This window comes from Panicum virgatum, chromosome 8N, assembly GCF_016808335.1.
Source record: "Panicum virgatum strain AP13 chromosome 8N, P.virgatum_v5, whole genome shotgun sequence".
NCBI classification, from domain to species: Eukaryota; Viridiplantae; Streptophyta; class Magnoliopsida; order Poales; family Poaceae; genus Panicum; species Panicum virgatum.
The window spans coordinates 47,352,584-47,377,926 of record NC_053152.1 but is presented as its reverse complement, the minus strand read 5'-3'; the positions used below and the strand labels follow the sequence as shown (position 1 = coordinate 47,377,926).

General features: G+C 47.7%; 2 protein-coding genes and 1 long non-coding RNA gene across 6 annotated transcripts; 2 read left to right on the top strand and 1 right to left on the bottom strand.

The window, feature by feature from the left end:
- Window positions 1-14,479: 14,479 nt before the first annotated feature.
- LOC120685948 lies at window positions 14,480-16,697 on the top strand. The gene is made up of 2 exons (XR_005679896.1): window positions 14,480-14,897; window positions 16,311-16,697. It is a non-coding gene; the product is annotated as an uncharacterized LOC120685948 (long non-coding RNA).
- A 1,607-nt stretch (window positions 16,698-18,304) lies between these two features.
- Window positions 18,305-24,576, top strand: LOC120685945 (disease resistance protein PIK6-NP-like). 4 transcript variants are annotated; one of them, XM_039968085.1, is made up of 2 exons: window positions 18,305-24,062; window positions 24,148-24,576. In XM_039968085.1, the coding sequence occupies exon 1, from the start codon at window positions 18,913-18,915 to the stop codon at window positions 20,353-20,355; it is 1,443 nt and encodes a 480-aa protein (XP_039824019.1). In that variant the 5' UTR covers window positions 18,305-18,912; the 3' UTR covers window positions 20,356-24,062; window positions 24,148-24,576. The 4 variants fall into 4 exon arrangements, with proteins under 4 accessions (XP_039824019.1, XP_039824022.1, XP_039824021.1 ...); XM_039968088.1 differs by having other exon boundaries at window positions 18,305-23,924; window positions 24,148-24,564; XM_039968087.1 differs by having other exon boundaries at window positions 24,163-24,548.
- On the bottom strand, window positions 23,434-24,056 carry LOC120685947 (predicted GPI-anchored protein 58). Its single transcript, XM_039968089.1, has 2 exons — window positions 23,935-24,056; window positions 23,434-23,890 (listed from the first exon to the last, which is right to left on the bottom strand). The coding sequence occupies exons 1-2, from the start codon at window positions 23,957-23,959 to the stop codon at window positions 23,451-23,453; spliced, it is 465 nt and encodes a 154-aa protein (XP_039824023.1). The 5' UTR covers window positions 23,960-24,056; the 3' UTR covers window positions 23,434-23,450.
- Window positions 24,577-25,343: the final 767 nt, after the last annotated feature.

The window sequence follows — 25,343 nt, the reverse complement described above, 5'->3', positions numbered from 1 at the left end:
CATCACATGGATTACAATTGTGATAATCAATTCCTGCTCATATACTCAACAAGATAGTTAGCCCTTTAATCGTGGTGTCAATCAATCCACCAAAACACACTAGGGGCCGAGATGCACTTTCAGCGGTCCACAGCTATCTCATTACAAATAAACATCAGAGATACAAACATCAGATATATCTAACCACCCCTAGGGCATCGGACCCTCTTAGCCCTCTGCTGGGCACGGACATGGCCCTCGGAGTAGGTGTGAACATCTGGAGACCTCACCTGTCGCTTAGGACGCGCAAGGGGCTGCGGTGTCTGCTGTTGAGATATCCCATGTGGTGCTCCTCCTAGCTGTGAATACCCCAAGACATCGAGGTCATCTTGCGCGGCAGACTCTTCTGGACTCAAGCTGTCGAAGTCGTCTAAGGTGAATGTCTCGTTATCTGGTCGAAAGGAGGAAGAAGAAGGTCCGGCGCCCGCATGGGGGTAGAATCCTACGCAAAAAATGTGGATGTTAGCAGTACGCTCGTATATTTTGTCATGACATGTAGAAACCGAAATATGAAACATAAACTAACCTGTGTAGACCGGTATCTGTGGCCCCGGTACCATCCCTGGATACGGTCCGCCAACTGGTGCTGTCCCTCTAAACATTCCAGTAGCTGGATCATTTCCTGTATGTGATATTAGTAAATATGTAGGAACAGTTGATCTAATTTTAAAGAGATATGTACGTTACCTGTACTTGGGAAGAACTGCGACGTCGGCCCTTGCACGGTCGACGGACACGGGAATGACGACGAGGCCTGGGACGACCCGTGGCTGTCTTCGTACTGCACACGGCTTCCGAAGTTGTGCACTACCTGACGCAACTGATCACGCTGCCTCGACCATGCCTCTGTCTGCTCAAACTGGGTCATTGGGGATCCGGCACGTACCCTCGTCAAGTAAGTCGAGCAGTCCGTCTCCATCATGTTGCAAAGGCGAAGCTGCATCCATTCAGTAAAGGTACAGTTACAAACACATGAATTATCTTATGAATATGATTATATATATATGCAAATATGATCAAGAGACTCACCACGCCAGCTAGTGCCTCCACGTGGTGTCGGGCATAGCCATCCTGAGTCCTCGCCTGGTGTGGCTGCGGGTGAGTGTCAACAAAAACCATACGAGCCCGAGTCCGGGGTAAGTACCAGGTGAGGTAAGCCCTAAAGGAGCTGTCTGTGTGTGGTCCTGTTGGATGGACCAAGTGCTCGTCTGGCTGTTCCCATTGGTCCACCCAAGGCTGCATCTTGGTGAGCCAATCATCAGAGCACGGCAAGTCACTCCTTGACAACCTACAAAGTGGACCACGAAGAATCGTTAGATTCGACACGAATGTATGAGCCCAGTTCATTCATAATTACCTGTGGTCCTAGCGACTGACACGCTCCAACGCGGTGGGCACCGGAAACTCCTAGCGCTGCCCAAACTGTCTCCTGACTCTCCAGGGGCAATATGCCTCAACCGCGATGTCATAAACTAGGACGGCGGAAGTAAGCCACAGGCTCGCATTCGCGGAGCAGTGTGAAGACAGGCCTGCTGGTGCACGGGTAGCCACAGCCTCTGGGCTGAAAGGCTCCCAGACAACGTCCTCGGGCGTCAGCATGTCGAGCTCCGAAACAAACTCAGGATATGCGCGTCTAACCTGTGTATGCACCCAGGACCTCTGCATTCGGAATAAGTAACATTAAAAGTGCACTAATGCATCATGTAACAATGAATAACAAAATTAGATGTATAAGAGCGTACCTGACGCCAGATCCAGATAGTTCCCATAGTGGGCCTCTCGTCCTCCTCTTCGCCGTACATGCCCCCGTGGTAAGGCTCGTGGCTGACCCTGGGCCGACCAACGGCTAGCCTCTCGTACGACCAAAGCTGTAGCAGTAGTGGGCACCCTGCCAGGATAGCGTTCCCATGTGTCTTCATGCAGCCGTCGCATAGTCCATGGTAAGTGGCTGCAAGTGCCGCCTCACCCCAGCTGTAGGGCGGTACGTCCTTGTCCCCATCCGCAATCTCCCGTGCATACAGAAGGAGAATCCTATCGACCGAGTTGCCATGAGTGTTGTTGAACATGATGTAACCAAACATCCTAAGTAGGTACGCCTCCAGCGATCTGGTCACACTGTACTCGTCGGCATCCGCAGCCAACAGGGCAGGCTGCATAAATAATTAAGATTAATGGTTTCAACTGACAATGGAACATGTGAATTGTAACAATTAAATTGTAACAATTACATACCTGTAATATTTCATTACTACATATTACAAATAATAAAATACAATTGTGGATCATGACACCGAATGCCTTCCACGAGCAATTCTCGCCGATGCTCGTCTGAACGTAGGAGGTGCTCCATCTCTGGGATTTCTGGAAGGGCCGACGTCAGCAGCATCGTGAAGTGCATTCTGAGGACACTTCTTGTAGTTGTGACCCAATGCTCCACATTGGCAGCAACGCTTTTGTGCCTTGCTTGCTTCCGACTCGTCCATACCATTCCGAATACGACGTGTCTGACGGCGGCCTTTGCCTTTCTTAGTGGCTGGATCAGGAATAAACATCTTATTCTCATTATCCTAAGTGAAAGGCCCAACAATTCCAATCCCGTATACCTCATGTCCCCAGGTGGATACAACTGCTTCCTTGCTGAAGTAAGGTGAAACAAATACTCCTGCCTGCAACCCAGACTCTGCACATGCCGCAATGAGATGGGAGCATGGCAAATGCAATAACTTAGGCTTCATGCAGGAGCAGAAGACTTTGCCATCTACTGTAATCAAACTCTCCTGTACCACCCTATCTCTACGGATACCATGACCACTTCTATCCTTGCATAGAACCTCAAATCTATGCTCCATTGTACCTGTTGATATGACGCGGTGCAGTTTGGCCTTTTCAATCTTCTCTTGCATATATTGTGTCACTCTTTTGCAAAACTGAATTTGGGGGTTGCTGATGTTTATGCTTGCATCCGTGTAACGCTCTCTGAAATACTTCATGCACCCATACATGATGAACTCAACAATTCCCACAAGAGGAAAGGCACGATAAGAACACATAACCATATTGAAACACTATGCATAGTTCGTTGTCTGAATACCATACCGTATTCCGTTGGTATCATAAAGGAAAGACCATTTCTCCTTAGGTGCACCTCGAATCCAGTGTGAAAAATGGCTTCTCAATTGAATCCCTAGCCTCTGCAGCCTGACTCATGCCTGCTCCTGATGTCCTTACCTTCACTAGCTCTGCAGTCAACTGATCAAGCATCTGACATAATGCATTGAATTTTCTCTGTTGATTTTGGGTGCACAACCTCTTAAACAGGTTCTTAAGATCCTTGTTCTTGAAGTGGTCATAGAAGTTTGTACCCATATGCCTAATGCACCACCTGTTTTGGATATCCGGCCACAATGGAAGCGTTGTCGCAGTTCCACGTTGCAATTTCAGTATTGATTGCAGCAGACCTGCATGCCTATCACTAATAAGGCACACATCTGGACGTGCAGCAACAACATGAACCTTGACTCGTTCAAGGAACCAATACCAACTGTCTATGTTCTCATTCTCAACAAATGCAAATGCGAGCGGAACTATTTGGTTGTTACAATCTATACCAATTGCGGTGAGTATCTGACCTTTATACCTTCCAGTCAGAAATGTGCCATCAATGCAGATCACCGTAAGACAAAACTGAAATGCTCTAACACAAGCACCTATGCAAAAGAAGGCTCGTTGCATAATTCTTTGCCCCCTAGTCACGGCTGGTACGAGGTATGTGTCATAAAAGCTTCCAGGATTTCTAGCAGCAACCTGGGATAACATACGAGGTAGGTTATCATATGATGCCTCGTATGTGCCGAACCGCATCTCCAACACCCTTTGTTTAGCCCGCCATGCCTTCAAATAACTGATGGTGTACTGGAAAGTCTGCTCAATGTGTCGAACAATCATTTTCGGCTCATAATTTAGGTTGTCCATAATAAACCCATACATTTGCTTTGCAACAAAGTCGCATGATATATTGCGATGCGAGGGAAGAACTTCTGACAGCAAACAAGTGTGCTCTGTCACAATGGAACATTTCCAGTTCGACTTCCATTTTCCCTTGAATGCATGTACTCTCCATGGACATCCATCATTCACACACTTCACCACATATTCTTTGCTGCCAGACTTTACGACTCTGAATTCTCGTTTCAATGATATTGCCCATAGTCTCACAGCATCTTTTACGGCTTCAATATTTGGATATGTTGCACCTTGCACTACCTCATTTCCTCTGTACTCCCACTCCTAATTTCGTACGTCTTCTGCGACATGACTGCTAAAACCATGCTCCTTCCACTCTTTTGGCAATGAGTACTGCTCGTCGTCATCAGATGAGCCCTCATATTCTTCCATCTCTATTGCAGTTTGGTCTTCTGTCTCCATCTCGTCCACAATGCTATGTATCCTCTCTCCCTCATCAGCAAGGCCCTGTGGTCCCATGTTTTGGTTCTCTGTCTCTTCTTGCTCAACATAATTGGTCTCTCTTCGAATACTCGAAGTTGCTTGATCTGCACCATGTTGGATTTCATTTTCTGTCTTCTCCCGGATTTGAACAAGAATGGCCAGAGGCCACCCACGCTCTAGAGCTGCTTGCATATACTTCTGCCAGTCATCAGTGCTGTGTATCATCATCAATTCCCATGAATCACTTTCTACCTCCCAATTAATAAGAGACTGGACGGTGATCACATGTGTCAACGGATCAACACGGAACCCACGCTACAGCCACTTACATATGGAACCAAAACTCCTTTCCAGAGGTTTATCTATGGCGCTAGATGTGCACTTAAAGGCAGAAAGATCTACTCCATTTGGCCCATACAAAATATTGTAGTCACCATAAAATACTTGAAACTACATCTTGCTCGACATATCTGTATATCACAGAATACTTATCGAGTTATACTCTTTACTTCACTATCTTATTCAATAATCCGTAAAAACTAAGTATGGAATTCAACTACAACGTATAAGTATTCATAACTACGTGATGACACTCAAATTCTATACTGCATATGCCAAATTCTATTCTAAATCGTAATTATTTTATAAACGCGTATCTAATAGTACTGCAATTGTAATAATAAATGCGTAGTACTAATTTTCTAAACTAATTTACTACTACGTAACTAAAAACTAAAGTATCACTAAACTCCTACTTAAATGGTTCTACTATAGCACTAATTAAATTAAATTACTCACCCCTACTTAAATTACTCCTACTTAAATGCGTAATACTTAAATAAAAAATTATATAAACTAAATGTACTAACCTGCAGATCACAAGTGCTGAATCCGGCAGGGCTTCGCCGCTTCCCTTCTCCTCACCTCTTTTTTTTCTAGATTTTTGGTGGAATTTTCGGGATCAAATGAGGAGGGAAGGGGGGTTGGACCTTATATAGGGGGAGGTGCCCCGGTCGCCCGTGGGGGGGGGGGGGGCGACAGGTCCCCCTGCCGCGCCCGTGGGCCGGGCCCAGCGGTCGCCCGAGGGGGGCGCGACAGGCCCCCCTGTCGCCCGGGGGGGGGGGGGGCGACAGGCCCCCTTTTTTTTCCAGGGACATCGTTGCAAATTTGAAGAAAAAAAATTACACTTAAGGCTTGTCGCCCTATGGGGGGACCGGGGGTATTTTTGAAATATTTCAAAACGGACATATATTTTTGAAATTTTTATTTTTTAAAAATATAAAAAAGAAAAAAACGCCATTTCCCAGCCCATCCATGATCGGCCCACATTCGGTCCAGCGAAAGCAATGGCCCTTGGCCCACGAACAAAACTGCTCGGCCCACAGATCAAACTAAACACTTTCCCCGCCGGAAATCGGGTTAATTAAAACCTGCTGGTGTTTGAGGCGCCCTCCGCACTTCCCGTGCCGCGTGGCATCCGAAGACGCGTCGCCCCCAGCTAGCCTGGGATGGTCTCCCACAATCCCACTCCACCTCTATGCCCTGCGTGTTGGCAGCACTAAACATTTTTTCCCACCTTGAACTTTCAATCAACATTATCTCCAAAATATGGTATCCGATTTATAAACGGGTTGCACTACCATATTTCTGGTAGTTAATCCTTCAATTCAAGACCCATATTGATTATGTTTTGATGATAAAAAAATAATAATACCTTGGACCCACATGTCATACTCATTTTTACCATTGTCCAACCTTTGGCTTGGTCACGAACCAAATGGCAATGTTTCAGCTCTGATTTGGCACTGCCCATGTTTGGCTATGACCGAAATTTGGTTTGAACTACTAGAGTCTTAAATCAAACATGCTTTGGGGCTGTGCAAAACATGACCCTGCAGCTATTAAGGAGAGCAGATGTATATCAAGATAGGCGCTCAAATGCCCCTCCTCAGATTCGTCTGTCCCGAGATGGATTAGTAACTGTCTACCCAATTGCTATTACTAATTCATTACAACATAAGGTTATTAGTAATTATTTTGATCTCTTATTGACACTATTTTGTATTCACTTGAGACTGATGAGTACTGCAAAAGGATACGTATGACCAGCGAAGGGACATGCTCATGCCTCCTTTAGTTTCAGTGATAAAGAACCTAACCAGTCTTGTTGCCTATATATGAAATTGTGATAGCAATTTTTATATCTATTTATCACTCAGTATAAATATATTTGGTTATGTTGTACTATTTTCAGTATACTGGTTAGTTTTTCTCATTACAATAGAAGCAAACTAACCTTCTGAATATGTATAACCAAGCGACACTTGAATTACTCTTATTTTTACTCCATTCGCAAAAAAAAAGAACGTGCCAGATAGTGCGATATTAAAATGTTTAAATTCAAGTGAAACTAACAAGAGTAATTCGCTGAAACTAACCTTCAGAATATGTATACCCAAACGACATTAGCTGACACTACTGCAAAAAAGGTTTCTAAGGGCAAGTGAAATAGCATTTTAGGGGCGGACGCCGCACCCGCCCCTACTTTCCGCAGCTAAAAATAGCTATTTGCAGGGGCGGGTGCGGGGTCCGCCCCTAAAAATGTATTTTCAGGAGCGGGTCACCCCTTCACCCTCCCCTAGTAATCTATTAAAAAAAACACCGCGCGTCGCCGCGCCCAGCCGCTCGCCGCACGTGGTCCGGGATTCGATTGGCTGCCGTAGGCCGGTCGCGCTGGCCGCCTGCTCCCGGAACTCGGCCTCGGCAGCCATGGGTATGCCGCCTCCCGAAGGCCGCAGATCCGCGCCGCAGGAGGCCGGAGCCGCGCCGCGTCCTGCCGCTCGTGCCTCACCCCGCCGGACGCAGCCGCCGCGATCGCGCCTCGCCCCGCCGGCCGCAGCCGCCGCGCACGCGCCTCGCCCAGCCAGCAGCCGCGCCACCAAGAGCTCGGGGGTCCGGCGCGGACAGGAGGAGGCCGGGGGCCGCCGGCGCAGGCAGAGTGTCCGCCTGGGAGCCGCCGCCGGTCGCCGCGCGTCCCGGCCGGGGTGCGTAGGCGGGAGCGGCTCGGCCAGGCCCCGGCCGGTAGCGGCGCGACCATCCCTCGGCGGCCGCCGCCGCCGCAAGCCCGGCCAGGCGAGGGCGCCTCGGCGCTGCGCGGACGGTCGCCGGCGCGGCGTCTAGGCAGCGCTGAGCTTTGTTCTCTCTTTTTTTTCTTCCAAATATGTATATGTGAGGAAATTGATTTGTGAATGATTTGTTCGTAGTTGTGATTGATTCGTAGTTGTGGCTGAGCTTTGTTCTCTTTTTTTTCCAAATATGTATATGTGAGGAAATTGATTTGTGAATGATTTGTTCGTAGTTGTGATTGATTCTTAGTTGTGATTTATTTTATTATTGTAATTGATTTTGAGATTATAATTGTCATTAAATTTTTGGATTTGGAGAAGCTGGTTCCCGCTCCGAGCTCCGGAACGCGGGAGCTAGCTAGCTGTTTTTTTTGTTTGGGAAAATTTACATTGGTCCTGGTTCCGTAGGTGCCGGGACAAAAGAAAGAGACATATTTGTCCCGGATGGCTTCTTCCGGTTGAAAAACGGGACTAAAAGGGGTTGTAAACCGGAATAAATGTCCTATTGTGTCGTAGTGCGTTTAGCTATTTTCATGGGTAATTTCAGAATACAAAGTCATTATACATGTAGAAACTAAGGTATATCAATATAACAAAGATATCTACCGGGAGCAAGATAGGACGACACTTTATTTAATTTCATACAGACATTATGCTTATGCAGTAGGAATTTGTAACTCATGCCTTGCATGGTGGTGGCGTTGCGCCGGCCGGCGCTGGTGCCCGCGCCGGCGTGGGGGCGCCTGGCGGCGTCAGGGTGTTGAGGGTGCAGGCGTTCAAGCAGACGGGAAGGCACAGCTGAGCGACACGCACGTTGCACGTCTCAGTGAAGAACGGCAGGGTCTTGAGGACAGAGGCGAGATCAATGATGGCACTGCACGTATTGGAAGCCAAGCCATTGCACTGAGGAATACAGAACGCGCGGCAGTCGTCCTGTATGTCGGCCATCGCCGGAGGACCCATGGACAGCAGGACCAGCATGATGCATAAGGCAGCAGCAGGAACGACCTTCTTCTTCCTAAGCGCAGCGCCGCTCGCGGAAGCCATTCATCAGGGCAGGACTAGGTAGATGCAGCTGGGGGTACCAATGCAAGAGAGAGAGAGAGAGAGAGAGAGAGAGTTCTGTGGGACAGCAAGCAGGAGATGCATGCGATATTTGTAGGCAACGATCGATCGATAGATGCAATTGGTCCAAGTCCAACGTGGCGTCCAACAGATACGGAGTATGATGTGCCTAATTAATTTCCTCCGTACTTGATGCATAAAATGGCAAGTCGGGGGTGCTAACTAGCTAGTTTCCTCTAAGGGACACCGCCGTACTGTTGACTAAAGAAAGTCATTAATCAGCGCATGCACACCTCCGTACATGATGCATTCATGGCCAATGAAGAAATTCAGAGGGTGGCAATGGGAATTTCTGCCGTCCATGCAAGACAATAGCACCCATTATCTTAAACAATTGTTTGTTTTTGGCATTGCAGACCATTTAGTACCGGTCCAGTCCCAAATTCATAGTTCCGGTTGGAAAAAACCGGGAATAAAATGACTTCCCAACCAATCCGGTTTCTCCAGAAGTGGAAGCGTGTGATGCTCATTTTCATTAATTAAATGGTATGTGCATACGGAAAATTGTTCGTTATATGGTATGTACATGCATGAAATTCCGTGGTTGTAATTAATAGACTAGAGACATTATGGTTATACTATATTCAAAGCTATACATGTGGAGGATGAACAAAGATTGGCATCCTTGAGGACCCATCACTTACCAAATCATGTTAGCGATAACCAAATTACAGATGGTTTAGTACTCTAACCTCTTACTGATAATGAGCACAAAATATATAGGGTCGGCTCTAGGATTTTGAGTGCCCCCGAGCGAACCACGCTTTAGGGCCCTTAGGCTAAATAATCTTTTTAACATGATAAAACAGATAATAATACTAATGACATATATAATTTTTTGAAGTACAATATCTATAATACAAACTAAAGAGTAGTAGAAAATAAAATGAGTACAATTACCTCTAATAATAGCTAAACTCCTGACTCCACCAGCACTAATATTTCAGTCCTTCACAAATAAAATCCTTCGGGCATTTCTTGATGCAAAATCATTAATAATTGTATCTAGATCAATGTTGTCCAAGATATCTTTCTCAATGTTGCGCCCCTTTGCTTGAACTTCATTGACACCAACATTACTACTTGAACCGAAAAAAACTTATGTAAAGCACCCCTTTGCGATTCAGCCAATTTATCATCATGTTTGCTCTTTTTTCTTTGTTGAGCACCTGACAATTGTTTCTTGGGCAACATCTAAGACCTAATTAGAAAAGCAAATCATGGTCACTAAGTATCTAAGACACAAGACAAAGTATATTAAATAGGAATTACCAATCACAATCAGGAAGAAAGGAACAGCGACGGGAGCACCGAGTAGGCGAGCACATGGCGCGGGGCAGGGCGCGGTATCCTGCAAGGCGGCGGCTGATGGGCCGCGGGTAATGGCGTCCTGGCTTCTGGGCGTCTGGCGAATGGGCGGAAGCGGAATCGACGACGATGATCAAGGGAAGGGGCCAGGGGGCAGAGTTGCGCGCCTGGTACCCTAGTCTCGCGGTCGCAAAACCAGGGAGGGCGATGAGGGACGAGTCACCTTCTCACGGTAGCAACCTAGAAGGCCAACTTGCACATGGTACAGTATATTAGTTGTTGGTGGACCCCTCCTCAGTGGGCCCCTGGCGGTCGCCTCGGCCGCATGGCCCAAGAGCCAGCCCTGAAATTATATATACAACCAGCACTTTTTACCTCATCTCTAATACAGATACAAATCAAGATATTCTCGAATATGAATGTAAAAACGAATACCTTAGATTCGGATTTGCATTTAGATATATTTGCTCGATATATAATATAGTGTTTAGATATTTTTATTGGTAATTTTATAATACAAAATCATTATACATGTAGAAACTAAGGTATATCAATATAACAAAGATAGCTAGTCAAAAGTAACATATTTATCAACAAATATTTTAATAAATAAATATATACAAATATAAATATATTTTAAGAAATGTATGAACAAATGTTGTATATGTTCCTACTACTACTACTTCAACGGGTTATATACTATATGAAAGGCTATACATGTGGAGGATGAACAAATATTGGCATCCTTGAGGACCCATCACTTAGCAAATCATGTTAGCGATAACCAAACTACATATGGGTTAATACTCCAACCTGTTACTGATAATGGGCACAAAATATACTAATAGCACTTTTTACCTCATTTTATCACGATACGAATCCAGATATTCTCGAATACGAATGGAAAACGGATACTTCGGATTCAGATTCCCATTTGGATATATTTGCTCGATATATAATATAGTGTTTTGCTATATTTGATTGGTAATTTTATAATACAAAATCATTTTAAATGTAGAAAGTAAAGTATAGCAATATAACAAAGAAAGCTAGTAAAAAGTAATATATTTATCAACAAAATTTTTGATAAATAAATATATAAATATATAAATATATTTTAAGAAATATATGAACAATTTTTAATAAAATGTAGATAAAAATTAAAAAAGTAGTTTCGCTTATAGAAATAAGAATATTTAGAATTAAACTTAATCTTCTTATATTTTTATTATAAAAATTAATAGAACATTAGATAAGGTAAATGGGGATGAATTTAAATAGTTTCATTGAATACAGATACAGATAGTGGCGGATATTGTTGAATGCGGACGTGGAATCGGGTAGAGAACAATAAAATTGGATTTGGATTTGGGTAGTTACCGCGATCAGCCGACGTTCGGTCCAGCGAAAGCAATGGCCCACGGATCAAACGAAACACCTCTTCCGTGCCCGCGTCGGCGGCCTTCATCCTCCTCTCCACCTCTCCGCTTCTCTACACGAGTGCCACCAATGCAATCAAGGTGCCGGCCGTTAACAAGCTGGTTACAATATATAATTAACGGGTGACCTTTTGTTAGGGGTGGGGGTAATAGAGCGAGCGTTACACTGTAGCAGCTGGTGCGCAACGGAGTGATGAATGAATAACTACAAAACAACCAGAACAATATAATTAAGGGGAATTTTGATCGATACAGAAATTTATACTTCCATTAAACAGGGGTTCCAAGCGTATCCTTGGACACCAGTATCAGATACACATTGTATGAGGCTCAGCTCATGAACACACAGACGACGACCACGCATTACGCGCACGCTTCCTTATCTGGCCGGCAGCAGGCAGGCGTCATGCATCTACCGGCAGCAAGATGGAAGGACACTTTATTTCATACAGACATTATGCTTTAAGCAGTGTAGGAATTTGTAATTCATGCTTTGCATGGTGGCGGCGCTGCGCCGGCGTGGGGCGCCCAGTGTCAGGGCATCGGAGTGTTGTCGGGCTGCCATCACCGCTTTCTGGTCTCTCATTCGCTGCCAGGGGCGTCCCTAGGCCTGTGCGGGCTGTGCGACCACACGGAACCCCCAAATTTGAAGAGTCTTTAAAATATTAAGTATACCTTATGTATAGTAATATAGGAGGCTTCAATTTCATTAATTTTCAGCTCATTTCGTAGCAAAACGAAGTTCAAATAATTGCATCCAGAAGTCACACATCGTATTCCCGATTGTTGATCGCTCGACGCCTAGCCTTCCGCGCGGCAGCCGCGGCGGCGCTCGACTCGATCACCGACACCGCTTTATCTCCTATCGTGCACTGACACTCATGCCTCACGGAGGCGGATCTGGAGCTGACTCGCACCTGGTGATCGCAGTGTTGACTCTCCAACGCTGGTCGTTAGATGTGAGTCGTAAGACGCCCACAGACTATGGCCAGTTCTAGGTGGCCACAGTACTCGGCAGCCAAGACGCTGCTGCCGCTAGGGCTACTAGAGCCCCATCTTAATGTTTCGCACTGGACCCTCGGTTTGGACGGGACACCCTTGTTCGCTGCCCCTCGCTGTTGAGATGCGCAGCCCATTAAATGATTGTGGGGCCTGCTGCAACTAGCTCGTGAGCTGGACCGTGAGACGACGACGCGCGGGCGAAACTATTATCCTTGCTCTTAAGGGGTGACCTTTTTTAGGGGTGGCGGTAACAGAGCGAGGGTTCACTGCTAGAAAAATGCCTATTAATACCGATCGGGAACTCCTGTTTAGTACCGGGCTCCCGACCGGTACCGGTTGGCCGGTACTAAATGGGACATCATTTAGTACCGGTCAAAATGCCCGGTACTAAATGGACCGGTCGGTAACACGATCCGGTACTAAATGGTTTTGAGCCCAAAAATAAAGAAAAATTGACGAACCCTCGGGAGATCCGCACACGTGCATCGTCGCAAGTCATTATTTTCATGGGTAATTTCAGAATACATAGTCATTATACATGTAGAAACTAAGGTATATCAATATAACAAAGATATCTACCGGGAGCAAGATAGGACGACACTTTATTTAATTTCATACAGACATTATGCTTATGCAGTAGGAATTTGTAACTCATGCCTTGCATGGTGGTGGCGCTGCGCCGGCCGGCGCTGGCGCCCGCGCTGGCGTGGGGGCGCCTGGCGGCGTCAGGGTGTTGAGGGTGCAGGCGTTCAAGCAGACGGGAAGGCACAGCTGACCCACACGCGAATTTTTCACGTGTAAATGAGCGCGCGCGGTCGCGAGGATTCGAACCCATGACCTCTGGCCTCGCGCGTTGTTTTTTTACCATCTCACCTATGCATCACATGTGACTGTGTGAGAGATGATTTTCTTTTGAACCAACCCTGGAGGACCATTTAGTACCGGGCCAAGCCACCGTCCGGTACTAAATTGGCTCTGAGGGCTTTCAAATTTGGACCCGGTACTAAAATGGCATCGGGACAAGTTTAGTACCGGACCAAATTACAACCGGTACAAACAGTCAGGGACGAATGAGGCATTTTCTGGTAGTGGTTACATTGTAGCAGCTGGTCCGCACCAGAGTGATGCATGAATCTATACTATAAAATCGAAAATAATTGAAAACATTTTTCATTCAAATCGGGTCCACCTTACCCCTCACACTGGACCCGCATGTCAGGGTCCAAGGAGGTGGGAGGAGGTGGAGACTCATCGAAATTATGATTTGTGGGATGTTTCTGCCCAAAAAGTATTATTTTTCTCACCTAGCGCAATCTTACCCACCAGCCGCATACAAAACGGATAGCATAGCCATCTTACCCACCAGCCGCGTACAAAATCGATAGCACAGAGCGACCCGACTCGTCGAGCTGGGTGAGCTGTGCCGGAGGAGACGGCTGCCGTGGCGCGGTTGAGCAAGGCGAGGCGGTGTGACCGGCTAAGAAAGCCGCTGTCGAGCGAAGGCTGCGGGGCCACGGCGGCGGTGCGAGCAGCCATTGGCTGGGCGGGTTTGGTGAGGCGGCCGGAGGTCACGCGGGGCCGGGCGATGTGGCCGGAGGATGAGCGGGGTTGTCGGCGGCCAGCAGCGTCGCAGCGTAGCGAGATCGGGCAAGAGAGCGAGGCACCCGTGGCTGGGCGGCGCTGCAGACTGCAGTTGGCGGGGCCGCCGCAGCCTGCCGAGCTCTTCTAGCTAGGCTTGATCAACACACCAAGGACAAGGCATTATTACCGGCGCTGCTGGAGCTCGGCAAAATTGCCGGCGCCGTGCGCGCAACAGCCAAGCACCCTCGGCGGCGGCGGCTCGCCAGCTTGGGCCACGTCCCTCATCCGAGACACCTTCCAGCTGCTTCCAGGAACATGAATAAGCTCCTGCTTCTACAGACTACAGGTCCCGCTTGGGCTTGGCTAGCACCAGCTTCGTCTCTTTCCTATATGTAACACCCCTGACCCCTACGCACGCATCTTGGCGTCCGCGCGTCGAGCATCCTCGCCGGCGAGCGCGTCGTGGCCACGCGCCGGCCATCCGCGGCGTCGCCCGTCCTCATCCTTATCTCTGAGTCGGCGCCCCAGATATTTTCCTTCTCTTCCTCTCCCTGCTTTCTTCTTCCTCCTCATGCTTCCATTAACGAGCTCAAGCTCGAGCTCGCCCCGTCGCCAATACTCCTCCCACAAGCCACCAAAGTTCAATCCCTTGCACAGGCAGCAGCCCCACGAGCTCCTCCTTCGATGCCCCCACCCGGCCGGTCGAGCCCCTCGCCGGAGTGACTTCCCCAGCGACCCAGACCTGTATGTGAACAGTGCATCCGCCCCCTCACCATAGAACTCCATCGCCCGGCCACCGTTTCCTTCGTCTAGCAGTTCAAATCGAAGCTAGGTGAGGCACTGACGCCCATGCTCTCCTCGTTCTTGCGCGTTCCTCGAGTTTCCACGCTCGTTTCCAGGCCTTGCCGCCGCGCGGTGCTGCTGTATGCGGTCGTCCATGACCAGCCAACTTTTCTAGTGCACAGCACCCACCGTTGAGTTCGTCTCGTCGCGTCAGTCGTGTAGGTGCCAACCCCGTCGCCGGCTGGCGAGCCGCCGGCGAGCCATGGCCGGTCAAAGACCGGTCGGCCATGGTTGACTGGGCCAGGGACCCTGCACAAGAATAGAAACAATTCTGGGGGCCTTTTTACAAAGTCCGTGACTCATATGAATAGTTTAGAATAGAGCTGTGCAGTTCTAGAAAAGTCCAGGGGCTTTGGTGTAAAGTATCTTTTTCTTTTGTGCATAAATTAGCTGTTATCTTCTAAATATCATAGTAAATCATAAAAAAATCAGAAAATAGAAAATAAAGATGTTTTGGAATCCTGGTGATTAGATCTATGCCATGAACCTATAATATGACATGTGTTGGTAGAAAAATATTGTCCTGGAATTTTATTCATGCTTGTTAGGGATAAAATCATATATGTAGTTATGTTGCTCCTTTTTGCTGTGAAATTTTTATGGTAGATTAGTCATGTGATGCATGTGATGTGGTAAAAGTTTCAGATTTATTAGTGCACGTGTGCATGAGTTATTGATTTAACTTGGTTAGTGTTTAATAAATAGTTTATGAGTAATAGGAATATGCATAAGTAATTATGCTTGCTATAAATCATGAAAACTTCATGCTAGGGTTGTTTTCTATTGTTTTGTCACTAGTAAATATTTTATGTTCGGAACATATAGGTTGCTAATCAAAAATAATTTTTATTAGTACTTAGGCATGTTGTATTAGAAATATTAGATTCTTTCTATATATAAAAGATCATAATAAATCCATGTAAAATAAATTGTTAGGTATAATTATATGTTATAATCTGTAAGAATTAGTTGTGCTATTAAATTGTATTCATGCAATTTAATTTGTTTCTAGCATTTGTAGTTTCTCTTGTTTTCTGCCCTGTAAATATAACATTAGGTGTATAATCTTGACATAATAATTCTGTAGGATGCTAATCATGATAGAATGGACTAGGAGCAGAGTGTATACTATACCAGTAAAAACCTAGTTTAATGTATACTAAAGTCATTAGCTAGCAATTTTCCTTTCCGGTACGACGATCGGGTAAATTGTGTAGCTTTGTTTATTTGTCTGTAGGTTTAATATAGAAAATATTTCATACAAGATGTGTGTCATTGCTATCATGCTCGACCTTGTTACTTTATGTACATAACTAATTTGATTATTGCTCGATCAATGATTGCGTGTGTATGTGTAGAAATATGCATTGCATTAATTGGTATCTCATATGCACTCATGTAGAATCGTAACCGAGGACGTCGTCTATGAGTTGGTCGTGAAGTCCAGAACCAGCAATACAGGACCAGGAAAAAGTTCGTGAAGATCCCGCCCAAGGCCGCAAGTAATACTAACCTCGCCCAGCAAAAGGCAAGCCCCGGTGCACATCCTATTATTTCAAATTTATGACACATATATATGTTTCTATTACTTGTGCATTAGGTTTAGGAATTGTTTGGAATTCTAGTTGCATGATCCCTAGGTTCCCTGGAGTTATACTAGTATGTATAGGATGATAGAAACGCTATGCTTAATAAGATCTCGGTAGAAGTCGAGTGATTTCTGGTCACTCGCGAGATATAGGATATCTCGTTATTTTGAGTATATGGATTATTGGAATAGGTTGGAGAAGAAAAAGAAAATGGAGACCGGCGGGGGAAAGGCTAGCCTCGTCTGTGTCGGTTAAGGACCGTTCGTTGTCTGGCCCTGTGATCGAGTTTGAATTGTACTAACTGCACTTGTGTTGGTCTGTTTGGCTATGTAGATATATAAATTAATTATAGAAAAATATACATATGAATGTAAAAAACATTTTTTACTAAATTATATCATATTTTACTAGTACTTCTGGACGCGGCAGCCTTGTGTTGGTCTGTTTGGCTATGTAGAAATGATGTGGTGTTCAATAACAAAAAAATCTTTTTTTTAGGTTATCTACTCAACTACGCACTGGCTCCGTATATGAGCTATCCTTCAGATGCATACTTTGCAGGACAAACTTGTAGTGGCTTCTCATTTCTTGGCACATGTGGTCAAGGATTTTTTTTGCCCGGGCACATGGGTGGCGGTTTAGTCTTAGGATTGACAGTCATTAGTGTGAAAGTATCCATATCAAACTCTTTTTAGGCTGTGTGTCGTTTAGCCAGAGGTCGGGAAAATTTCAAGATGATTTATCACCTTGATGTATTGTGCTTGAAATCAATAAAATTTCTCTTTTCAAAAAAAACAAAAGGAAAGAGCAAAGATGGAAAGGTAAAGTGTAAAGTTTTGGTGGTAAAGAAAAAACAAAAGACTAAAGTGCATGCCCAAGCATCTCTGAAGCTGGTTGCCTGCACCTGACGACGGAAGCAAATGCCTTTGCTTCAGGAATGATCCAAGTATCGATCCATGCGTTGAGTCACGCGCAAGCTGGTGCAGTGGTTTCCCAGCCTCTTGTCCGACGAGGACGCAAACTTAGATGCTCCAAGCTCATCTAGTCTCCCAACCCAATGGCCTCTTCGTGATTGTTACTCCGTACTTGCTGCTAGCCTATCCACCAGCTGACATTACTAGAAAACGAGCCAAAGGTTCTGGTTAAAAGCAGCCGGTACCTTTGGCCAACGGCGATCAAAAGTAAGGGGTTTGGTACCGGATTAAAACATCACCCGGTACCAAAACTCCAGTATAGGCACCGGTTAGTACTACCAACCGGTACCAAAAGAACGAGAAGGAATAGGTACCGGTTGGTGGCACCAACCAGTGCCTAAAGAGTGGACAATGGCACCGAATTTTGCCATGACCCGGTGCCGCCACATGCCCACCACAAAGACACCGGTTGGTAACTTCAACCGGTGCCTAAGCCTATTGTTTGGCACCGTTTGTTGAGCACCAACCGGTGCCTTTGGCCCATGCCTATAAATACCCCAACCCCTCCCCCCTCCAAGCTGCCGTAAACTCACTGTTCATGGCAGCTGAGTGAGGGGAGGGGGATGATTTTTTATTTTTTTTTCAAAAAAAGTTAGTTATTTTTCACCATAACTTAGCAATTGGTTTTTAGAAGCAGTTATCATTTAATTTAGTTTATACATATAATAATTATTTTTATTTGTAGCATCTTATTGTAGTTATATGCGTTATCAATTTATTTGATATGTGAATACTATCAGATTATTGTATTTATATGTTTTATCAATTTATTTGATAAGTGAATAGTATCTATTTATTATAGTTATATGCATTATCAATTATATAATTGAATTCAAATTTTGTATGGAAATATTATCAATTACATATGCAAGGGGGCTTTATTTAGTTCCCTTCAAAATTCCAAAACTTTACAAGATTCCACATTCGAGATGCATGCTGCGCCAATTCGAGACCCGCAGCTCAGCTAGGCCTACCGCTGCTGCGCTGCAGCGTGCGCGTCTAAAAAAAACATTATCGTGCCACTGCCATTAATACAACCAGAATTACCGTGCCAAAGAGAATCATTGCACAGACGATGATCTCAAATCCTCAAGGCTCTAGGCAAACAAAAGGGCCCACCTTGCGTCAGCGTGGCAGCCTCTTTGGTACCGGTTGGAAGACCAACCGGTACCAATAGAAGCCTAAGGCACTGTTTGAAAAACTCAGTGTCTTAAGACGAGGCCATTGGTCTCGGTTTGCGGGAACCGGTTGGAAAACCGGTGGCTATGGTCTTTTCCAACCAATTCCTATAGCCTGTTCTCCAGTAGTGTGATTGACACAATGCATCACAAATCCATCACGCAGCCTCCTGCTTGAATTGTATTGTCAGTTATTAATTCCAATCCACCATTAGTCTCCAGCCAACAAGCTAGGTAGGCAAGAGGAGAGCGAGGGATCATTCATGGCCGCGGCGCAGGGCGCGGTGGACTCGCTGCTGGGCCGGCTGACGGCGGTGCTCCTTGACGAGGCCCAGCTGCTCGGCCGTGTTCGAGGCGACGTTGAGTTCATCAAGGACGAGATGGAGTGCATGAACAGCTTGATCCTTCAGCTAACCGATGCCCAGCACCGTGATCACCTGGTCCGGGCGTGGATGAAGCAGGTCCTTGGCCTCACTCGGGACTGCGAGGGCAACGTCGAGCTCTACGTCCACTATGTCGGCAGCCGGCCCGGCAAAGGTGGCCTGTTTGGGTATCTCCGGGGAGTCATCCGGTTTCTCCGGACTGTCCCGGTGCGCCACCGGATCGCAACGCGGATCCGGGAGCTCAAGGTCCGCGCTCGGGACGTTGGTGACAGGCGGCAGCGGTACGGCGTCACCGTGCCACCAGCATTGGCTGCAGCCGGTGCTGACCCGTATGATGGCGATGTCGATCCTTCAGGTGACGACGAGAAAGATCTTCAGCGACGTGCTGCTGTTATATTTGGGGGCGCTGAACCTCCGGCAGAGGACTCGGAGGTAGTAAGGAAAGGCGTTGATACTCTGATCAAGTGGCTGTCCAAGGAAGCAGCACCTGCTACTGCCGCCGCAAGAGACCATGGTGAGACACAAAAAGTGAGGGTTTTCAGTATTTTGGGGGCGTTCCGTCTCTTCGAAAGAAATTTGGCTAATTCAGTTGCAGCTGAAGTGTACAAACATCAGTCTCTGCCCACCATATTTGGTTGCAAGGCCCTCATCGATTTACGTGATGCATTTTATAATAAAAAGACGGATGTATTAGGTGCTGCACTTGCTAGAATACTAGAAGAAATAACTGGTGTTCGACCTGGTGAAGATGATGTGGAGCTACTTGGTAGTAATCTTCAGGGACATCTGAAAGATAAGCGCTTCTTGATCTCGATTACTCATGTCAGTGAAGAGCATTTATGGAAGCCCTTACTAGATGCTCTGTTACATGCTGCTGATGGGTGCCATCCTGGCAGCGCCATCGTATTGACCACAGGCCACGACGAAGTGGCACGGTCGTCTTCTCCCTACAAAATCATCAATACGAGAAGTCTATTGGATTTCTACCTCCACAAAGTGCTCAAGCTGACTGGAGACTGGTGGTACAAGCCGATAGCTGAAGACCTCCGGCACTTGATCATTAGCAACTTAGTATTACCCGACTCCAGTGCCTTTGCAAGGAAGATGTTCCTGCACCTTCTGTATGTTAATCCAACCATGACAGAAGAGGAGCTGACTCGATTTCAGAACTCCATTTTAAAGTGTCAGCGACTGAACAAAAGCTTCGACCAGAGAATAGTGATGTTCTGCTACAATGAATTGCCCAGCAAGTACAGGAGCTGCCTGTTGTATCTCTCTATTTTCCCACAAAGGTCACGTCATCAAGACTGCAAGCTTGGCTAGGAGATGGATCGCAGAGGGCATCATCACTGCCACAACTAGAAGCGATGAATTAGCGAAGAGTACAGTGGATGAAGCCGAGCACTACTGGGATGAGCTGTTCACTCGAGGGTTCATTTCTCCTGCGGAAATCAGTGCCGCAGGCAACATCAAGAGCTTCACCTTACATGATGAGGTCCACAAGGTCATTGCCAAGATTGCTAGAGATGTAAACATTGTGGAATCAAACCTACCGGCAGACTGGGTCCACCACCTTTCCATTCACAACAGGATAGGGTTCCAAAAATCTCATTCAGCTGGTACTAGCAAAGACTTTGCAGCTTCTCTTCCTTCTTTGGCTGCATCTCCTCAATGGAAGTTCTTGAAAGTGCTGGATTTGGAAGGCTGCAAGGGTATGGAGAAGCATCATCTGAAGAGCATCTGCAAGATACTGCTGCTCAAGTATCTGAGCCTCAGGAATACTGATGTTACAGAACTTCCCAAGCAAATTAAGGAGCTTCAGTGCTTGGAGACGCTGGATATCAGGCAAACCAAGGTACGAATGCTTGCCAGGAAAGCTATTGTGCTCCCACTGCTGAAACATTTTCTTGCTGGCCACAACATCTCTGGAAGCAATGATGCTAGGCTATCTGATGAATCATTTCCAGCAGCAGTGGAAATGCCCCTCGGCGTCCAGAAAATGGAAAACATGGAGATATTGTCCCATGTCCAAGTTTCCAACAGAGACAGTGAGCTAGCCAGCATCTCTCAGCTACTGAAACTGAGGAAACTTGGGGTAGCTCTTGATTGTAAAAGAGTCAAGTTAAGTGATCTTTTCGGTCAAATTGAGAAATTGCATAAATGCCTTCCTTCCTTGTCAATCCGGATGGGCCGGCCGGCCGATTTTTTTTAGAATCATGATGCTGAAGAGGAAGATGCCTTACCCTCCATTCCACAGTTCATTGAAAGACTGAACATCTGCAGCGTCACTAGTGGGCTTCTTTGCTCTATTATTAAAGAGCAGCATCAACTTTCCAAGATAACACTGAGTGAGACTTACTTAAAGGATGATGATTTACGTATTCTCGGCAACCTTGGTGGCCTGCGTGGCCTCAGGCTTCAGCATAAGTCATACGCCGGTAGCGAGCTCACCTTCAAGAAATGTGAATTCCAAAGTCTCACATATCTGCTTGTCGAAGGAGAAGACATCACCAACATTGGATTTGCCATTGGAGCAGCTCCTAAGCTCGAGTGGCTTGTGTGGTCTTTTGCCACCATGGAGGCTCTTTCTGGAATCGACTGGCTCCCTAAGTTGAAGAAGGTGGAGCTCAACGGCGACTGCGATCCAGATCCAATAAAAGAAGCACTTGAAGGGCATCCCAATGCCATACTAGAACATAAGCCACGCCACCAACGCCAGGCAGAGTGATCTGCAGTGGCAGCCTTATCCTCGTCATCTCCGTGAGTAGTCAAGTACTCTCCATCAACTGCAAGCTTTCTTCGCTATTTCACAATCCGTACGTGTCCTTGAATAAAGATGATTCTGAAGCGATGGTAGCTAGGCGGCCATCTCTTTCAGCCTTTTTTTTTTCCCGAAAAATATCTCCTTTCAGCCACATGTATCAGAGTTTGAATCCTTCCTTCATGTGCCTATTCGTTTGTGTTACTTTTGCATGTACGCCGTATGCTTGGTTTTAATTCTCTGTACTCTCTGGACATTTTATCTTCTGAGTGTATTGAACTTGTTTGATTGTTTAGTGATGCCGGGCTTGTGAGCTACTCTCTGCTGATGTGGGCTGCTACTACTACAAAAACGATTTGTAGAAAGGCCTCGATTTTTTTTAGCAACAGACCAAAATTTCACCTGTTGCTACAAATGGTACTCGGTTACTGTAGCAACAGACCCGCCCCTAAAAATGCTTTATAGAGCCAGGTCACCCCCTCACCCGCCCCTAAAAATAAACCATTTTTAGGGCCCTCACCCTACAAAAAGTATTTTTAGGGGCGGGTCATTCCCCCACCTGCCCCTAGAAATGGAGACAGGGATACAACAGGTGGTGCGATTCATATGTCACCAAATCATTGGCTGGACTGGCTGGACTGAGTTGGACGAGGATTGATGGGCCCAACCCGTCCCCTTCCCTGCGGGAGCGCTGGGCCTCTCTTGCTTATCTCTTCTCTCCCACCAGTCCACCACACACCAACTATCTTCCCTCTTTCTCTTTCCTGTCTCTTTCTCCACACATCTCCTCCCTTCCCCTTCCTTCCCTGCAGGCTGCAGGCCATGGCCGCGGGCCATGATTGGTCCTTCACGCTGGACGCGCTGCGGGACAAGGCGGAGTGGCAGCCGCCCTGGAGGCGCGGGCACTCCGAGCGGATCTGCTGGGCGACCGCTTGCCGACGGCAGCTGCCCTGGACTGCGCAGAGCGACAGCCGCCCTGGCACTCAGGGTGGCGGCGGCGTGGAAGCGAGGCGGCAGCGCCGGCCTGGACGCTCGCGGCCCCGGATCTGCTGGGCACGGCGGCCCCGGATCTGCGGCGCGTGGCGTCCAGCGGCGCGGCGGCCCATACAACGACCTGGTGCAGCAGAAGCTAAGATGTCCTAGTGGACTCGTCGGCACCATCGCGACCCCATTCGTCGTTCCTCCTCGTTTCCCAACTGTCACGGCTAGAAAACAGGCCAAAAGTAACACATGTTGTTTGAACCGATACTAATGTAAGACATTAGCATCGGCTGCAACACTAGCCGGTACTATTGGCCTGCGCCGAGCGCTGGCAAGACGCGCCACGGCACAAACCGGTGCCAATGCACTGACAGAGGCACCGGATAATGCCATGAGCCGGTACCGAATGGTCGATGCATCAATGGCACCGGGTGGAGGTACGATCCGGTGCTATTGATGCAGACATTGGCACCGGATCACGCCATAACCCGGTGTCAGTGCATGCTTTAGATATAGGCACCGGTTGGTGGCAATTGAAAACACATTTTGGCACTGGTTGAAAGAATCGCCCGATACCAAAACATGGCCGCCCACTTTGCCTCCGCGCGCGATATTTTAAGTCCGTGGCCATTCATCTCTCATTCTCTCGTCTCTCTCATCTCTCATTCTCTACCTCTCATCTCTCCCACCTCTCCCACGGCCTTATCTCTGGGAGACTGGGAGCGGAGGGGCGCACGAGCGCCGCCGCCGCAGGAGGGCGCGCGGGCGCCGGTGACGCCGCGGGAGCCGCGGAGAGGGGCGCACGAGGCGCCACCACCGAGGGAGCTGGCCGCCGCCGCCGCAGAGAGGGCTCGGCCATCCGCATCTCCGCCACCTTCGTCCCGGCGGGCAGCACCCCGCCGCCCTGGCTCCTCCCGGCGGCATCCTGGCGTTCTTCCCGCCGCGGCGCGGCTGCGACATGAGGCTGTACCAGGACGCACACGTCGGGGCCGGCGAGCTGGGCGGCGAGCCCGGGCGGTGCTGGGAGGAGCTGTGCCTGGCGGTGCTGGGCGCGCAGCACCTCGTTTACGTGGCGGGCTGGTCGGCGTTCACCAGGGTCCGGCTGCTGCGGGGCGCCATGTCGCCGGAGATGGCGGCCAAAGCGGCCTAGGTGAGGGTACTGGGCGGCGTGGCGGTGGAGGACATGAGCCTGGGCGACCTGCTCAAGTACAAGTCCCAGGAGGGCGTCCGGGTGCTGCTCCTCCTCTGCGACGACACCACCTCACTCCACAACTTCTTCCTACGGACGGTTCATCATCGTCGTGTACATCAATAATCTCAACAAAAATTAAAGCTGCTGTTTGATTTCCAGATGAATGTGCATTAATTTGCAGAGGGGCGTGATGCAGACGCACGGCGAGGAGACCAAGAAGTTCTTCAGGCACTCGTCTACAACTCCACGTTCCGGGAGGAGGAGGATGCCAAGAAGCTGGGTCCCCGACAGCCGTGGCATGACATGCACTGCCGGCTGGACGGGCCGGCGGCATACGACGTCCTCGAAAACTTCGAGCAGAGCTGGAGGAAGACGACGAGGCTGCGCCTCAAGGGTGTGCTACCGTTCGGCAAGAAGGCGCACTGGAAGGAGGACGCCCTGCTCAAGCTGGAGCGCATCACCTGCTTCGTCTACATCGAGAACGAGCGCTTCATCGGCTCGTCGTATCTATTTTATGGGATTAATGGACTGAATATATCTTGTGAACGATTTTTTGAATGATTTGTCGGATCTATGAGTTTTTTTTGGATCAATTCAATATTTTATTGTTGATTCTTTTGAATAAATCTCTACTGAAAGTAGAGGATGAGATGCTAGTGGAGGATGGGAGGGGATTGAGAGAGAGTGCAAGCAACAGAACGGGAGATGATGAGAGGGAACAGACATAGCTGCCTTACGGGCATAGCAGCCTTTGGTACCGGTTGGAATTCCAACCGGTACCAAAGGTGGCTTTAGGTACCGGGTGATTTACCCGGTGTCAAAGCCAGACCCTATTGGTCTCACTTTGGGGGCACCGGTTGAAAAACTGGTACCTAAAGTTGTTTCCAACCGGTGCTAAGAGCTCTTTTTCTAATAGTGTGTAACCATCTCCACCCCAGCCGCATTAGCCTTGACCTCCAATAGAGCCGTCGCCGTCGTCGCAACAGCACCCGGGAGCCCGGGCGGCCGCGGGTGCGATCCGTCTGGGGAGCGGTCTGCCGTTGTCAACTAGTTTATGGGCTATGGGCCGCCCAAGGATGGAGCTCTCTGTGGGCCTACTGTTGAGTCAGTTTGCTACTGTCAGGGTGGCCCATCGTGGGCTGTCAGAATATCATGGGCCGGCCATTTGCGTGAGAAGCATTGGGTTGTGCGCTCCTGCCAGACTTTCACTGGAATCGACCTGCTTCTCTGGAGCCAAAATCCTTTAGGGAAATGGCCGAAAAATCATAGGGAAAGCATTACCATAGAAATTTTTGTAAGTAAAGACTTCTAAGGAAATATTCGACTGGAAACAAGAATTGCCCTACGATTGACGGAAAATCCTAGAAAACCTGCCTA

What these genes read in the sequence shown, in the direction of transcription:
- LOC120685947 (XM_039968089.1), bottom strand. Translation starts at nt 23,959, where the DNA reads ATGTCCTCCACCGCCACGCCGCCCA. An exon ending in CTCCACCGCCACGCCGCCCA is followed by an intron (nt 23,891 to 23,934) that starts GTACCCTCACCT and finishes TCCGGCGACATG; the next exon opens with GCGCCCCGCAGCAGCCGGAC.
- LOC120685945 (XM_039968085.1), top strand. Translation starts at nt 18,913, where the DNA reads ATGGCCGCGGCGCAGGGCGCGGTGGACTCGCTGCTGGGCCGGCTGACG.